The sequence below is a fragment of the Thamnophis elegans genome, chromosome 4, assembly GCF_009769535.1.
Source record: "Thamnophis elegans isolate rThaEle1 chromosome 4, rThaEle1.pri, whole genome shotgun sequence".
NCBI lineage: Eukaryota > Metazoa > Chordata > Lepidosauria > Squamata > Colubridae > Thamnophis > Thamnophis elegans.
The window spans coordinates 79,468,440-79,486,240 of record NC_045544.1 but is presented as its reverse complement, the minus strand read 5'-3'; the positions used below and the strand labels follow the sequence as shown (position 1 = coordinate 79,486,240).

General features: G+C 36.7%; 1 protein-coding gene across 1 annotated transcript in view; it reads right to left on the bottom strand.

Moving 5' to 3' along the window:
- The window catches only part of DNAH8 (dynein axonemal heavy chain 8), a 148,333-nt gene that overhangs the window by 78,317 nt on the left and 52,215 nt on the right, over positions 1-17,801 (bottom strand). Inside the window, 24 exon segments of the mRNA XM_032217125.1 lie at positions 310-471; positions 1,329-1,340; positions 1,342-1,421; positions 1,424-1,444; positions 1,447-1,462; positions 2,746-2,786; positions 2,789-2,809; positions 2,812-2,851; positions 3,004-3,090; positions 4,603-4,647; positions 4,649-4,797; positions 10,113-10,181; positions 10,184-10,285; positions 10,514-10,556; positions 10,558-10,683; positions 11,477-11,626; positions 11,628-11,702; positions 12,588-12,667; positions 12,670-12,748; positions 13,858-13,962; positions 14,405-14,507; positions 15,142-15,300; positions 15,421-15,466; positions 15,469-15,581. Coding sequence (XP_032073016.1) covers positions 310-471; positions 1,329-1,340; positions 1,342-1,421; positions 1,424-1,444; positions 1,447-1,462; positions 2,746-2,786; positions 2,789-2,809; positions 2,812-2,851; positions 3,004-3,090; positions 4,603-4,647; positions 4,649-4,797; positions 10,113-10,181; positions 10,184-10,285; positions 10,514-10,556; positions 10,558-10,683; positions 11,477-11,626; positions 11,628-11,702; positions 12,588-12,667; positions 12,670-12,748; positions 13,858-13,962; positions 14,405-14,507; positions 15,142-15,300; positions 15,421-15,466; positions 15,469-15,581 — 1,924 coding nt within the window.

Genomic DNA, 17,801 nt, shown 5'->3' with positions numbered 1-17,801 from the left:
CATTGGCTGATTACTTTGGGAGAGCTAAATTATCTGAAGACATTAAGTTATTGAAAGTGGAAGAAAGGGGGTGTTATATCTCTTTCTAGTGAAGTTATATTTGGGTATGGTTCCTGAATATTAATAACTACATACATAATGTAAAATATGTAGTCTTACATTTGGATTACTTGAGAAGAGGCTCTCAAACATATTTATTAAAGAATATCACAAAAAAGATGGAAAAATTCCCATTGCAACTTTTTAAATTAATTTAGTTTATATTCTATAGTATTGTCTTCTGAAAACCTAAAATGTGTAATGATATACCTGGACAAGTTTAAGATTCCAAGGAGGATGATTAACCAGTCCTGCTTCCTCAACCTGATTTGCAACTGCTGCTTGAAGGTCAACGTAAGTATTACTATCCAATACCAGCCCAGGAAATAGATCATTGATAAGGCTAAGAAACAAGGGCTCATCTTCATCTACCTGGATAACAAAAAAATGTTTTAAAATGGAAATTGTTGACATGGGGAGGGAGCAGCAACAGATTATTTAAATATATTTCTTGTAAGCATGATATCATAGAGACCAAACAAGATACAATTTATGAAAGTCAATAAATTATACAGAAGTACTGCATAAATTTCAACAACCTGATTATGTTGGATTCAGTGGGGTTTCAAATCAAGTGGTATGTATGTGGTGTGTGTGTGTGTGTATATGTATATAATATATGTGTATTATATATATATATATATATATATATATAATATATGTGTGTGTGTGTGTGTGTGTGTGTGTGCGCGTGTGCGTGCACAAGAGAGGACGCAGTCAGACTGAGAGCCACATACTTCTAGAGAAGCATACAAGAAGCTTACTAAATCATTTTCCTAATTACTCTAGCAATGGGAAGTTTAAACAGCTTCCAGTGTATTCATAGCTTTTACAACATTTCATATATCATTGAGAATAGTTTAAATTATATTTACTGTCCATTTTTCTTCTTTTACCAAAATTAGCTGCTGGCTTCCCTGATCAAAATTAAAATTATGGCCCTGTGTAGAGGGGAGATATGTTTTCTTCCCCAAATCAGCCTTCTTCTGGAGATATAAATTATTCCAAATTTCTTAAGTGCAATAATTAACTTAAAGAGAATGCTTTCATTAATTATTCAGTGGAATAACTGATTTATAAATACTGACAGTTGTCAAAATATAATTTTAGAGAGTCACATTGTTTTCATTTGAAAACACAGTTCAAAACAATACTATAAATACTTACTATGCTATAAAATACTAAAAAAATATTTCAACCAGACCAATACCAACACTAGTAAATTTTACAAGGTTAGAGAGAGTTCATGTCCCTTAGACCTCTCATAACAGTACTCATTTCACTGTCATCGGTCTTGCCCCTCTTCTGTGATCCAAGAGTTCCAGCACTGAAAGGATTTTTCTTAACCAAAATCATAATGAACCTAAAAAACAAATAGATGAATCAATAGATTGTGCATGTTTTCTTTCTTTAGTATGGCATTCACAAAATTGTGAACATTTGAAAACCTGTAAAATCTATTTTCTATTACATAGTACCTCAATACAAGCATACTACTATGTATGTATAAAAAGATTGTCTCAAATGATTAAAAAGAAGGTATGGTTCCATTAACCGTAATGGAAGCAGTGTTCTGCATCTCCAAAAAGCCATTATTGGATCTAATGATCATGACAACTTTTATCCAGTCTCCAAACTTCCTTTTAGATATAGTCTGAGACACCCTGGACATGCTTGCTGGTGATCTCTGAGAAGGGAATGGTGCAGTGATGGGATTCAAATAATTTAACAACCGGTTCTCTGCCCTAATGATCAGCTAGGTAGCGTGACTTGGTGGTCATGTGACTGTGTGGGCGTGGCAACTCAACATCATCCAGGTTGATGGCTGCTTTGCCTTAGCTGTTACAATGGTAATTAGAGTTAATCAGAGAGGCAGTTTCGTAAGTAGGGCAATAAAGATCGTGGCACGACAAAACCGCGCTCGTCAAAATAGCGGTGATAAAACCGCATCGCTAAAGCCATGATGTCATCACTGCGATGTCATCACCGCCGCGACAACAGCGCGGCGGACAGAATGGCGCGCTTTAAAACAGCGCGGGCGGCAGAAAGCCGATTTAAATTAAGGGTAAGGATTAGGATTAGGTTTAGGGGTTTGCTTTAGGGTTAGGGTTAGGGTTAGGGTTAGGTTTAGGGTTAGGTTTAGGGTTAGGGTTAGGGTTAGGGTTAGGGTAGGGTTAGGGTTAGGGTTAGGGTTAGGGTTAGGTTTAGGGTTAGGTTTAGGGTGCTGAGTGCTTCGGAAGGCGTGGATTGCCCTCCGCGGTTATGTATCGTGGTGAGGGTCGCCTTTTCCTTAGCGCTCCGGATGGCACGGATTTGCCCTCCGCACTTATGTCGGCGCGGATAAGGGCTTCGCGGTTTTGTAGGTGGAACCAATAAAGATTAGCTAGAAACAACACCAGATGTTTCCTTCCTGCCTTCCTTACAGGATTAGCCCTGTAAAATGGAAAAAACAAAGAAGATTCTCCAACAACTGGTTTTTCAAACTGATTAGAAAGTTAACAACGTGGTTACTCCTAAATAGGTGCAAACTGTGAATCCCACAACTCGTTTGCAAGTTTATTTTATTACTTAAAGATTCTGACTGAGCTGCTCTATGTTAGCTATGACCACCTTTTGCCCATGGCTAACAAGAGAATGAAATATTACCTGTTTAGTAAGCTGTTCTTCACAAAGCTTATACAGAACAAGAATTTCTGAGCCAAAATGACATATCAATAAAGCCACAGCTTGCAAGTTTCACTCTCATGATGATCTGAAATGGAATCATAGATTTATGAAATTAATCAAAGTAGGGGAGAAAAAAAATAGCCCAGGCTAAAGAGTATATGAGGCTTGGGGGATATAAAAGTGATGGCCTTAAATTAAAATGATACTGCATGACATATGGCACAGTAGTAGCAGTACCTGTCTGTCTGGAACCATCATTGCAACAGTTCTAAATTGAATTTTCAAATTTTCTGGTAATTCCTGCCGCCCAGCATAGCCAGGATTCTATGAATAAAAGGAAACAGACATAAGTCAAAGCAGTTGGACTGATTCTGATTATATCAAACCATAAGTCGTTAGCTTTTTATTTCAAAGTCAGTGTGGGGCATGTCCTTGCTTTCATGCAAAAGATTCTGATCTACCTGAATTCATGGTGGAAGAGTTCTATCTATCTTTCTTTCTTTCTTTCTTTCTTTCTTTCTTTCTTTCTATCTATCTATCTATCTATCTATCTATCTATCTATCTATCTATCTATCTATCTATCTACATACATACATACATACATACATACATACATACATATCCAAGAGCATGGTGCATGGATTCCTATGTCCCAAGCTTTATTATAGTCACAAAATGTTGTGAAAATAACAGTCTGAACCTGTACTTCCAAGCACATGTTCTATTTTTATGTGACTGAAGACAGAAATGCCAACCACCATGGGACAGTTATTCTATATGTTTGAAAAGATTATTGCCACATCTCAAAAATTCTCAGAGGTTCTCCCAACAGTCTTCTCTGTACAGAGAACATTTTAGTACATGCAAGCATCATTACTGATGGGCAATAAATGGAAATCTGAGAGCAATCTTTATTTGTACATCTATTTAATGCAAACTTTGCTATTTTTTTATTATAATTTTACCTAAGCCTTAAAATTGTTAGTTCAACTGTAACACCTGATTTTCACATAGACATGGTGGCTGGCTATTTGCAACTCCCTCCATTAAATCAAATTCTCACTTCTAAACTTAAGTGCACGGAAGTATTGATCAGCACAAATTGTTAACTTTGTTACAACCCTGCAGATTGGAATGATTTTCTGATCAGATCAGATTAAAATGTCAGATCTCAGATAAATTTGACTGCAATACAGCTCTTTGACTCTGAATGAACAATTGATCAAGTGTTATTTGTAAAAATTTAAACACAACACAATCAAGTAATGGGCAGTGGAATGAAAATTATATTTAATGGACCCCTGAACAGATATCATCTTGCCAGAAGATAAACAATGTCCTCCCTGAGCCAAAGTATTAGATTTCAAAACTCGTCCACAGAGAAAATTCTTAAATATGAACCTTATTTGATGAAATATTTGTATTTTAGTCTCTAGCTCTCTGGAGAAGGATCTAATACTGGAAAAGGTGTAATGGAAGAGAATGACCAGCAGCAGGTAGTAAATTCAATTACTGAGGCATGGCAATAGTGACACTGTTGGAAGAGTTGAGGGACCAGGTCAGGAGCAGACTAACATGGAGAAAATCTATCTATGTGGTCACCAAGAGTCAACAATGTCTTGATGGTCTGTAATCAATGAGTTTTTATTTGAGGAATAAAATGTGCAATAGCTATAATATTTAACAGCTTTTAAATATATTGCTAGGATAGGCAAGATAATTAAGGAAATGTGAATTTATTTTCAAGTAAATTGTATAACAAATGTATGAGTGACTTTCTCGCATCAATAATTATGGTAAAAAGAACCTCTACACTCTCATCACAATAAATTTACCATTGTCAGACAAATTCCAAACTCAGGTTTAAGTCCACTGTTATCATCCATCCGACAATATGAACTGGCTTTTCCTTTCTTTTCTTGCTGTCAAAATGATGTAAATTTGTTGAGCTGCTACTGACAAGACGGGTAATTCAATTCTGTTAAATTCATCAAAACATCCCCAGGAGCCCGATTGTGCAAGACCTGAAATAGGAAATGATTTATTTTTAAACAGATGATAACTTCCTTGTAATTAACGTTTTCACATTCTTACCATATTGGTGCAACATCTCTTTTCCTAGAATCATGTCCAGAAAGAATATGTAGTGGATATTATAATATCATAAAAAAGCAATCATCTGGTACTGTCACCCATTAGTAAGGTAAATGCTGTATGCCGTTTGGAAGCAATGCTACTAAATCAAGCATAATACTGCACAGGCAACATATCATAAACATTGAAAAACATCTGAAAAAGATGTAAAGGGAAAGATCTATGATAAGATTCTCTATTAGTTGCCATTCAGAGCTACAGTGACAAACCTTTCCCTCTTCTAGTTAGGCTGCTGACTTGTGAATAATCTGTTTCTGCCTTTACAGAGCAGAGAGTTTACATTGCTATGCAATCACTTCCATGCTAGCTGGAACCTAATGCTATAGGATTACAGCTCACATAGAAACAATTTGTATAGAGCTAGATTGCATCTCTAGTAAAATTAGGAGAGATGAGGGATTACTTATTTCTCTGCCTCTATGGAGAGTGTTAACACTCAAAGGTAATACAGGATGAGGACTTCACTAGCAACCACGTTAGTGAACACATTGAATTTGAATATCTAACCCTGTGTAATGGTATGTGGGAATGACCTTGGAAGTGGGGGAAGAGATGCTGCTTTAGGACTGATAAATTAAGAGATGGCATGGGCTGCCTACTGCATACAGGCGGAGAAATCTCGGAAATAAACCTCCCTAACTTCTCAGGCTATAAAAGAGTGATTGGGGAATTTGCGTTATCAGTCTTTCAAGCTTCTGTTAATGAAGCTTTAAAATAAAAATAGAGTTTGTTCATCTGGTCATGATTCCAATGAGCCGAGGTGGCGCAGTGGTTAAATGCAGCACTGCAGGCTACTGCTAGATCAGCAGTCAGCGGTTCAAATCTCCACCGGCTCAGGGTTGACTCAGCCTTCCATCCTTCCGAGGTGGGTAAAATGAGGACCCGGATTGTTGGGGGCAATATGCTGACTCTCTGTAAACCGCTTAGAGAGGGCTGAAGCCCTATGAAGCGGTATATAAGTCTACTGCTATTGCTATATTCCTGTCTGGTCTGTCTGGAAAGGCTAAGGCATTGCAATAACATTGATTCAAAATCATCATGGATTTCAAAGGTATTAACTCCTAGATAGATATATAGGTTGCAGACCAAGAATTTCTGATCGTGGCACTGTCTCAATCAGTAAACCATTGTCTCTAATCTAATCTGAAATGCTTTTCTGTAGAGTCTACAGCTAGAATGACTTTTTTTTAATGGTTGATACTATAAAATTCTCTTTTATGCATCGAATATCAGTTGTGGGCACTCTACATTTCTGAAGTTATTTCAATCATGAAATAACTAAAGTGTAAAAATTTTAATTATAAAAATACTGCTTATAAACTATAAAGTGCATGATCATAATCTCCAATAGATTTTAATTTTCTGTTGCTTTCAGCAGTATCTTATGTAACATATATGATTACATTTCTCTAGGTCTTCCATGAAAACTATTTTTGATTCTGTATTTCTAGTATATTCTGGTATTAACAACCCAATGTTATTTGACAATATTTACTCAAAAGGTTTCCACCACAAAACCACGGTGGAATAAAGCGCGCTCGACGAAAGCACGTACGTGACGTCATCACAGCGCGACGAAAACATCGCGCTGTGAGTGGTAATTTAAAATTAAGCGAAAACCTTATCCTAACCCCCCCCAAACCTAACCCTAAACCTAACCCTAAACCTAACCCTTAACCTAACCCTAACCCTAACCCTAACCCTTAACCTAACGCTAAACCTAACGCTAACCCTGAACCTAACCCTAACCCTAACCCTAACGCTTAACGTAACCCTAAACCTAACCCTAACCCTAACCCTTAACTAACCCTAACCCTAAACCTAACCCTTACCTTTATGTGAATCGGCTTGCTTTAATTTTATTTTAATTTATTTAATTTATTTTTAATTTTTTTCGTCGCGCTGCTGATGACGTCACATACGCACTTTCGTCAGGCGCACTTTATTCTACAGCAGTTTTGACGGGTCACGACTCAAAAACCTAACTTCAATTTCATTGCTCTCAGGAAATAATTCTTCATTAAGCAAAACTTAGAAATGCAGAACCTTCGTGGTATAGGTAATTTTGAACCCATTCAACCATGATTATGGATATTATACAGATTCTCCAGGTTTCCAGTCTTAGAAATGCAAAGGATTAAATCTGAGAATTCCTTTTTCAAAGCATGTGCTCTATCAATTAGGTATATTTCTTTCCCCCCCCTTCATCTCCTCTCTTCTCTTCTCCTTTAGACAAGGCCTTTCTTCACCCTTAAAGGAGGCTCACTTAGTTTTCACCCAAGACCAGCTTATAAACATGAGTTACTGTAAGAAGTCTATGCTTATAGACTTATTAAAACTGCATGCAAAGGTTTAGCCGATGAAGATTATCATACTTAATGCTTTGATTGAGATTGAGGAGATATAATGGAGAGGCTGTGCAGTTTCAGTGCTAGAATCAGGAGATCAAAGACCCTACATTACAGTAGCTTCACTATCTTTTGTGGTGAATACATTGTAATTCTAATATGTAGGGAAGAAGAAAGAAGTGAGAAGACACAAGGCAATATTTGGAATTGTGGGTGGTGTAAAAACAGAGCAAATGACAAAATGTGTCTAGTGATGATGCAATGCAAATCCTGTGATTCATGAACATGCTGATAATGTTGGAATGTAAATATAACAAGCAGATCATAACTTTATTTGTATGTGATGATGCAATGTAACTGCCATGTTTTCCATCACTTGATTTTGTAGCACCCATTTAGGAAGCAATGAATTTAATTTGCAATCAAATATATTTAAAACTACCATGTTTCCCCGAAAATACAACCTGTCCTGAAACTAAAGCCTTGCCACATTTTTCACGTGGGCAAAAATATAAGCCCACCCCCCGAAAATAAACCCCCTGGACAACCCCCTCACCTCCGGCCAGGCAGACCACCACTCACTGACATAGTGGTATCCTGAAAGCGCCAAGCTGCAGGAGCCGGGGGGGGGAGGCACTCACATTGCTTCCCACCTTTGGGATACCGCTAGGTGGGGAGAGTAAGAGAGTCTTCCAGACAGAGAGTCTTCCAGCAGCCAGCCCACAACCATAGAGTGAATTCCTAGAGCAGCCGCTGCTGGAAGACTCGGCAGCCGAGATGGGAGTTTGGAACCGGAGAAGAGAGAAGATGTTATACTCAGAGCGCGGCGGCGGGTGGCGCAGGGAGAGCTGGGCCTGGACATGTTGAGGCTAGGAGGCATGCCTGCTGAGGGTGGAACAGGTGCTCCGGCAAACCCCCTTCTCCAGCCGGCAGAGCTCCATGCACTGACCTAGGGGGTATCCCTAATGTGCTAAGCTATGGGAGCTGGGAAGCGGGCAGAGCACCACATGGCTTGGCACCTTAGGGATACCCCCTAGGTCAGTGAATAGCACTCTGCCAGCTGGGAGGGGGTTTGCTGGGCGGTTGCTCGTGAGCTGGTCACCTCATGGCTGCTTCGCCCCAAGGCTGTGCCCGGCTCTTTGGGAGCCAGTTTGCAAGGGAGCAGCCACCGGCAACCCCAAACAATAAGCCCTCCCCTAATAAGCACAAGGCCATATTTTGTAAGTAAAAGAAAATAAGACCCTGGGTGGTTTTCGGGGGAAACATGGTACTGAAACCAGAAAAAGTCACTGCATATTTCTCACTAAGATAATCTAGATTGATATCTAATTTTGAGCCATTAATAATTATTAGGGAAAATGTAGAGTGACTGCCTACAACAATGTTCATTCAAATATAAGAATAATACTCAGAATAGAGTTTAATATAAATATATAATGATGTAGAAAACTACATGATGTAGAAAATGTCATGCACATATAGACACTCCAGAATCTATAAAAATAAAGTCATGTTTTATCTTTGTAATAATATCTATGTTCTGCTTCTTTTATAGAATCCATGCTCACATGTATGCTAATATTCAAGGCTTTATAAGCTATAATGAAGAGAGCTGTGATTCTTGACCTCTTCCTCCTAGCCAAATACATCTCAGAAAGGATATATTGGCAATCAGGGAGAGTTGGTAAGACAATATCTGATTCTTGAGGCTTTCTTTATAATCTGCCTCTTGCTGTATTGATCCTTGTAGTGTGCTGTGCAAGAGCTTTCCTGGATATTAAAGAAATATGATGGTTATCTTACTTGAGGTGCAGTTAAAGAACTTTCTTCAGGGCCTTCTTTCAAAAAAAGGAAGGGGGGGGCTTGGTGATAAGTTCTTCTTGAAAAGGAACGAGGAGAAGGAAATAGTTGATTAGTAATTTTCTTTCTACTTTTAAATGTATTTAGCCTTAGTTTGTAGTCAGTAGGAAAACATTGGCTACAGTAGTATTGATGGGCTCTCAGCTCAGAAGGCAAAGCAAAGTCCTGTGATTCGATGTGCTTGAATGAGCAGGGTTATTTTCTCTTCCTTTCTTTATATCCATCCCTATTATCAATGAGATAGAACAGTCTGACTTTTCCCATTCATGAATTCATCTGCAAAATTTCTCTTTTTTGAACAAAATATATTCTGTAATCCTAAACAGATTTAGAGCCAGTAATCCTGAAGTTTGTGTAGTAATGCAAATGTCATTTGATAGTCTTATTTATATTAATGAAAGCATGGATCACTAACTATCTTTCATAAGTTGGGTTCATCTTAGATATTACGATTTAGAATAGCAACTAACTGCTATAGGGTAGAAATTCATTTTATTATACAGAATTATAGGCTATTGAGTCCAACCCCCATGTCAGTGTAACTGACTGTCTAGCCTCTGCAAGAACATCTTAAATCCACCTCATTTGAAGGTTCTTGGTTCTACCATCAAACTGCTCTTTCTATCCCTGCACTCTATTATTTAGTATCCTAATTACTGGAACAAGGTTTCAAATTCTTTTGTTATGCTGAATGAGGTATTTGAAGAATGCCATCATTCCCCTGCCCTCTCTGCTCGCTTCTTAAGGGTAAACATCTCCAGTTCCTTCATTCTATCTTCATGGGGTTTATAATTTCTTAGAAGATAATGATTTATTATCTAACCCAGGGTTGTCAAACAGGTGTCCTATGGGCTGGATGCGTCACATGCTGACCCAGTTTAGTGAAGGGGAAAGCAGTTCAAATACACCATGTGATGCCGCTGTGATGATGCAAGTTTGACACCCTGACCTAACCTAATCTAATAAGCCAAATCTTACCTGTGAAATTCGTCCCAATCCTCTGAAATCCATTTGATCCGAACAATTAAATACTACAACATATTTCCCCAGTGCTTTCCCATGTCCTGGTTGTTTTCTGTTTTACCAGTCCCTGCAGGCCCTGCTGGGCTCCTCCCATGTTCATTCCAAAGCTTGAGCTATGTAATATAACATCTGTAAAGATAAATTTAGCATAAATTTAGATATATTTGTACACACAATGATTCTTTTAAAAATGTTGAATTTACAAACCTTTTAACAAACAGAGTGGGAAAGTGGAAAAGTATAGAATTTAATGCCTAGTCCCTTCTTTAAATTAATTAGAAGTTGCAGGGAGAAAAGATTCTGCTCCAGTTGCAACACTAAGACTCCATCAGACTTAAATTGTAAATATTATTCACACCGTCTGTTAAAGGGGTGATGACGAGACGATCTGTGCATCCCAGAAAGTTCATTTTGATAAACAAAATCAAATCAGTAATAGACACCAATGCTCTGATCAAGATCTTCCTTGAAATAGAATCTGCACTGCTTTAACCATTCAAAATCAGTCACTGATTTTATATGCATTTTAACCTTCAAAACAGAAAAGGAGCCTGAATTATATAGAACTGCACAGAAACATATTTGCATGATGAATTTCAGGAGTGAATGATAAAATGTTTGTTAGTTAGTTTCCCTGCCAACTTCCTCTCCAATTAATATGATCTCAAATTGAAACATTAAATGTTTGGATTTACTTGCTTTGTTATTTATTCTTTTCTCACTTTTACAGTAGGAATGTTGTGGAACATTTGCTATGCGCCTTCTCTAGTCTTTCTTCTAAAGATGAGACCTCAGTCCATCACTGAATTGCTTGACAATTGGTATTAGACATTTCTACAAAATTTCAGCTAAAATATACACATTCTTTAATTTGTCTTTAAATATACATTGTGTGCGTGGTGCAGATAGTGATGGCCATCGCTGGAGGATACAATTTTCCAGTTCAGTCCCCAGTGTTTGAATCCATCCTGATGCTCTGCGCAGTTTTACAATTATAGGAGCCCTGGTGGTGGAGTGGTTAAAGTGCAGTATTGCAGACAAACTTGCCTACAGTCTGGAGTTTGAAACCTGACAGCCTCAAAGTTGACTCAGCTTTCCATCCTTCTGAGGTCACTAAAATGAGGACCCAGATTGTTGCGGGCTATATGCTGACATTATAAACCACCCAGAGATTTCTGTAATCACTATAGCAACACCAATAGCACTTAGGTTTATGTACTACCTACCTAGTAAGTGCTATTGTTATACCCAAGAAAAGTACCAGTGTACGTAATTTGAACAATTTTGTAAGTTAACATTTCAAGCATTAATATTTCCATATTACCAGGTCATCAAAGATATCACGCTGATGCACATGAATGGTGATAAGGGTTTCAAATTTCACTCGGTCAAACTTGGTAAGGTCATGAGTAGTCTGGCTAATAAGAGTATTTAGAATATCCAGAAATTTCTGATTGGTCACTGACATAATTTTCCAGATCATCTTTTGCACTATTTAATGCTTCTTCTGAATCATGAGTCCATAGCATCTGAATTCCCAGCAATCCTACCTTTAATTTAAAATAATAATAATAAAATGTGTATAAGACCATTTATAGTTCATTTCAGTAAATAACAAATACTTTAACAACTTCGAGTTTTAAATTCTAATTTAAGGTGATTCACTTGACCAACTAATAAATTTGGGTTTTATTATACACTTTGCCTTTTCTGCAGGTGAAAAATCAGAACGCCTTCAAAGATACTCAGAATAAAACCTAAACCTTCTTTTGCTTTATTGCCATAGAGATAACATATATAGAGCACTCTAAGGAAAAAGGCTTAGGAAGCAAGTTGGAAACTTAATAAAGAGTTTTGGTGAGGAGGTTTCCATCTTTCATCATTTTTGGCAATGTATGTTGAACAAACTCTAATTGGTTCTTATCTTATCTCCTTGGATATGAGGATAGCCTGAAGAAGAAATGTTGAGACATTTGGTGATTCATCTTGCCTGAGAACCTCTGAAATCATGGGGACATGTGGGAGCCTCCCAATTGACCACTTGTATATAATTAAAGCAGCCACAATGTCACATTGCATGATCACTGCACATAAGTATTTTGTCTCTTCTTTCACCACTTTATCTTTTTCAAAATTGTCACTGTTGCATCACTTTTTATTCAAATTCACTTATAGAAATCTAAACACGCCATTGTCTAAATCATCAATAAAACAGAGTCCAAATTTACTCAATTAGCATTAAGCAGTTGTAATGTTCACACGAAAACAAAGAGATTTGTGCCCAATTAATTACTTGCTACATTTATTGTCACAAAAGGCAAGTTACGATTCACAAAATTATGTAAATCTTTCCAAGCTTTTTATTTATTATTGGCATGCAACTTCAGCCTCTTTGCTGCTTGTGTTTGAGCACCAACTATTTTCAAATTTCTCACCTGTGCTGGAAAATGATATAGGAAATTTAGCAGTTGATAGCCTGGATCGCTAATCTGATAAATTGCAGCCCGAATACACAATGTAATGAAGATTGCTGCATTTTCAATAGGTCCATCAGCCAAAGCTCTACAGGTCCTTTTGCATTTACTGGAGTGTCCAACTGAAATAATATGTAACACATAATACATATGTGATACTACCTATTATGGCCTAGCATTAGGTGCATATCAGATCATACACACATTCAACATATGGTTATTTTTATTCAACAAAATATAGCATTTAAAAATTCTGATCTGGTATTGAGTATGTATGCCACACAGAGAAATACAAAGTATATACAAGAAATTGAAAGCAAGAAGACTGCTTTCCTTAATGGCTATAACTTTCCATCTATTTGATTCTTTTCTGTTCTGATTCTCTCCAGATGTCTTGCACTACGATTACCAGAATTCTTAGGGAACATTGTAAAAGGTGTAATACGTCTGGAGGATATCACATTGAGTTGGATTTGCTTATTTCTTTCAAATAGCAGGAACATCCTAATCAATATAATTTATTGAAAAACAAATAAACTACTGCTATAGTTTTAAACATTAGATACTTGTCTAACAGTGTCAGAGAACACTACCTCCTGCTGTTAACTATGGATTACTAAAACAAGGCTATCTCAAAGCTTAATATTCATTAAAACAGTGTTTCTTAAAGTGAGAGCTCTGCAAAATCAAAATTATCTGCTATCCTATGCTACGATGAAAAATAATATAATATTAAATTGTGAATTGTGGTATATTCAGCAATTAATGTATTAATTTTAAATTTTAATACAGTAAATCCAGAGCAATATATCATTCAAAGCTCTTTTGGGGTCTACCATAATTTTTAAAAGATGAAGGGGTTGTGAAAGAAAATGTTTAAGAAACATTCCATTAAGGAACATGTAAGATTAATTAACATGCAATGCATAACATAATAGAAACTATGAATAATACAATTCTATTCCATACCACTTGAATGAGAGTCATTAAAGATAGTTAAATCACTTAAAACATTAAATTCCACATTTTCAATAACATTTGAATCATGCTTGGCAAATCTGTAGTGAAAAGGAGATTATTTATAGCTAACGTAATTTAATAAGAATTTTTGTTTTATATTGGTTTATTGCCAAGCAACATGAGTTTCTTTTTAATTCAGGAAGAATTTGGGGGCATAAAATAACTGTTTTTAAAATTAAAATTATACTAATTTAATAAAGTAAAATGTTACAGGAATTTTTTCTCCTTCTCTTGATACAACTGTCATAATGCGATCATAATCCTTTGGATGAAATTCCACTTCATTTATATTGTCAGATAAACCAGGGAGATGTGGCTAAAAGAAAAATAAAACCAATTACAACAACTAATATCATTTAAATTAGCCATTTTTATAAATAAGATCATATGTTAGAGGGAAAAATGTAGAATCGTAGAACTGAAGAATCATAATATAAGCAGTTTGTACTAATAACTATTTCTGACATAATTCAATATTCACTGAGGATTTATCATTATATTGTGTGTGTGTGTGGTTTTCATAGATTTTCACGGGTGTAGGTATGCTGGTCTTGTTGTATTCGGGTCTTTTCCCGTGTAAGATTGAGATTGTCTTGGCCCAAAACCCAGCCTGAAGATGGCGAGTGAGGCCTCACTGAAACGTTGCCAAGACAATCTCTATCTTACATGGAAAAAAATCCGAATACAACAAGACATGTATGTATGTATGTATGTATGTATGTATGTATGTACAAACCTATATAACACTTGTAACCTACCTGAATAGTGTGAGAATCACTAGCCTGTCCAAGAATTTCCAAAAGGGCAGGATCAGAAATAAAAAGAATCTAGGAAACAGCAATCTTTTTTTTTTCCAAATACCTTTAGTAAGAAAAGAAGAATATTTCAGAAAAACAATCATTCTCCTGTTTTATGAATGTGCTTTATCAGTCAATACTGATAATTACATAGAAATATTTTGAGCTTTCAGATGATTTTTTCAACTGTGTGACGCTGCCACTAAACTCCAAGAGCCAATGTCCTTCTTGTTGTCCCTATTCAAATTTCTTTATTGCTTTTTTTTCCTGTATCCTCATATCACTTTCTTTTATCAATTGCATGTGATACAATTGGACCTCTGCTTCATTTTGCTTCAGCATCTTCAAACACAATTTGCAGCAGAAAATCAAACACAACTTAAAAATGAAGTACAAATGAGGAGAACCCCAAGTTTGGTGCTCTAAATGTAGTGCTATTTTATTCTTTTTGCCCCCTTTAAATATTACCAGTGAATTAAAGATGCAAAACTTTTACTTCCAAATGATAAATATAACAATATTATTTTATTCTTCAACTACTTTTAATTACTTTCTGAACATTTTAAAAAATGAAAATAAATATCCAAGATTAGAGAATATAACCAAAATTACATGCACAAGTCTAAATTAATAAATTTACAATTAACTATGCATGCCTCATATTAATTTAAAATGTTAATATTAGTAAAAAAAATTACCCTGTAAGTGATTTCTGGCATACTTCCAATTGTTCATGTAAATGTGGTAAAAGTTGTCCCATAGTTTCATCTCCAACACAACAGCTAACTACATTGGGATTTTCATGTGCTCGCTGCATTATTTTTATCCATGATTTATCAATGTTTTGAAACGTTTTGCTTCCTAAATAGAATAAATCCATATACACTTAAATGAGTCTCAGATGTCATTCTTAAGTCCAGGCTAAATACGTTTAATCTTAAATATTTGCACAGTTCAGCAATAGCTGATTTACCTACTGATTTACCTGGGGTAGCTGCTTGGCGATATCCCCACCTACAAAACAGCTTCAAGGTAAACCCAGAGGTTTTGTACAATCAACCATTCTTCAATTATATCACTGGAGGTGCTGAGTTTAAACACCCAGTTTTGAATATCTTTTTTAAATGGTGCATTGTATCTAAAAGAGGAGGCAAAGAATAATTTCAGGGTTTATGTTTCTCAATTAATAATTGTTTTAGTCTCTGACAGTAAGGGAGAAATATGAACATATGTGCAAAAGAGAACAAGAGAGAAGGGAAGTGCATTCTAATAATAATTCAAACATAAACAATTAATTATTAATTGGCTCTAAAAGCTAGCAGTGTTAATGATGAAATCCCATCTATGGACATTCTCAGTCATCCAAGTCATGATTGTTCCAAAGAAACATCTTCAAGGAAAACAAAGTCCAGTTGCCTTTTGAAAAAGCACCTTTGGGGTAAAGAAATCCCATGATATGCAATCTATCCATTGCTTATAATACAGAATGGGAAGGAGAATGCTCCAGAAAGCCCAGCTTCATTCATTTGGTTGAAAATGCCTAGCTGACGTTAACTTCTTCTGTCTTCACATATGTAGCGCTGTTGCCAAAATGAAAGGGAGAACATGGCATTGGAAGCAGTCTAAGTCTATTGTATAACAGAGGGAGCAGTGTGTTTCCTCAGACAGCTTATGCAGCAGTAGGCAATTCTGAAGTCCAAAGACATTATCACCCTGGCAAATGAAGGGCAAGCTTTTTTTACAGTTACTTTGTAGCTTTTATATGTGTTCTGACCTAGGCTTCCTTAAAAAGCATGAAGCAGAGTCTTGGTCCCAGCAAAACATCTTTTATTTACATGACTGTGAATTCCTTTCATGCACAATCAGCCAGGCATGGCAAACAGTCTTTCAGAGGAATATTTATCAACATGAATCTTATCTTGTTTGGCGAGCTGCCAGATAACTAGTTTCCAAACACAGAGCAAGGCAACACTTGGCACAGTCTCTTATAGTCACAAACAGAACTTTCCACTCTTGAAACGACTGAAGGAACAATTGTTTCCTGAAAAAGCCCAGTCCACATTCACTCTTCTTTTGTTTCCTATGGGAGGGACCAATTACCTCCAAGGTGTGACTTTACTCCCAAGTCGACCTGCTTTCTTAATTGTTCTTGTTTTCTGACAGCTCTGCACATGCGCACACTGAGAACAGGCTCCAGCTGTTCCTCTGCCTCACTGCTGTCTAGCTCCCTCTCTGTCTCCCCCGCAGAGCCCTGGTCTGAGCTTTCCTCAGGCCTCAGCACTGGCCCATGTTCCTCCACAACCTCCTCACTCTCCAACTCTGCTGCCAGCTCCGCTGACCGCAAGTGGGCTGCAACAATGTGTTACAAAGTTGTTCATTTCCCACAGGCTAAATGGGCTCAATGTTATGAGCCTTTTTTTCAGCACTGTAAAATAATGTGAATAAAAGCTATGGCAATCTTTTCTTTTTGTGTTAGGCACACATTTGAGAGTTCCTATGTAGACCTGTGAATTTTCATCTCTGCTGTAAGGAGCAATCAGAAGATGATTAAAATTTAATAGGAACCGAAGGAGAGCTGATATCACGACGTCACGACATGCAATCTTGGTGCTCCGAGATCACAGTCGGATTTCTGCCACTGGATGGTCCATTGGACCTAAACCGTCCCACAGATATGGTGATTGAGAAGGGTACCTCCTGCTGATCTCAGGGACACTGCAAAGTCTCTGAAAGATCCAGGAATAGCCCTTTTCTGGTGACAGAAATGCAGCTAATGAAGCTGCTGAAGTTGGGACAGCTCCGGAATGGGAAGAAAGTGGAAAGAGAAAGTGTGTCGAATTGGTGAGGAAATTTTATTATTAGAGGAAGAGACTACCCAAGAAAATAATTTAAGTTAAGATTAAGACAAAAGACTATAGGCGGTGAGATTGATTTCCATTGAACTTAGTGTGTTATCCAGTTTCTAATTTTTTTCTTCATGGATGGAACTTTTGCAGGGGCTCCCTATTTTTTAAACTGAATGGATTAATTCTTTTTTCTTCTTTTTTTTCACTTTTGCTTATACCTATGGATTAAAATTCTTCTTTTTTTATAATGCTGATTTAATTGATTGGATTGTTTTTTATCTCCATTTAAGAGTTTTTCCTTCCTTAAGCTTGGAATATAAAGAAGATAATAAGAAGGATTATAAAGAGGGTTGTAACAACAAGAGGAAAAGCAGTTACACTGCCATTTAGAGGCTGGATGCATTGTTTTTTCTTCTTTCTCTTTTATCACTTGAGATTCAAGGTTCTTTCAGTTTGTTTACTGACAGCGATAGTAGGAAGAGCACAAGTTGTTTATACAGGTGCCTTTTGGA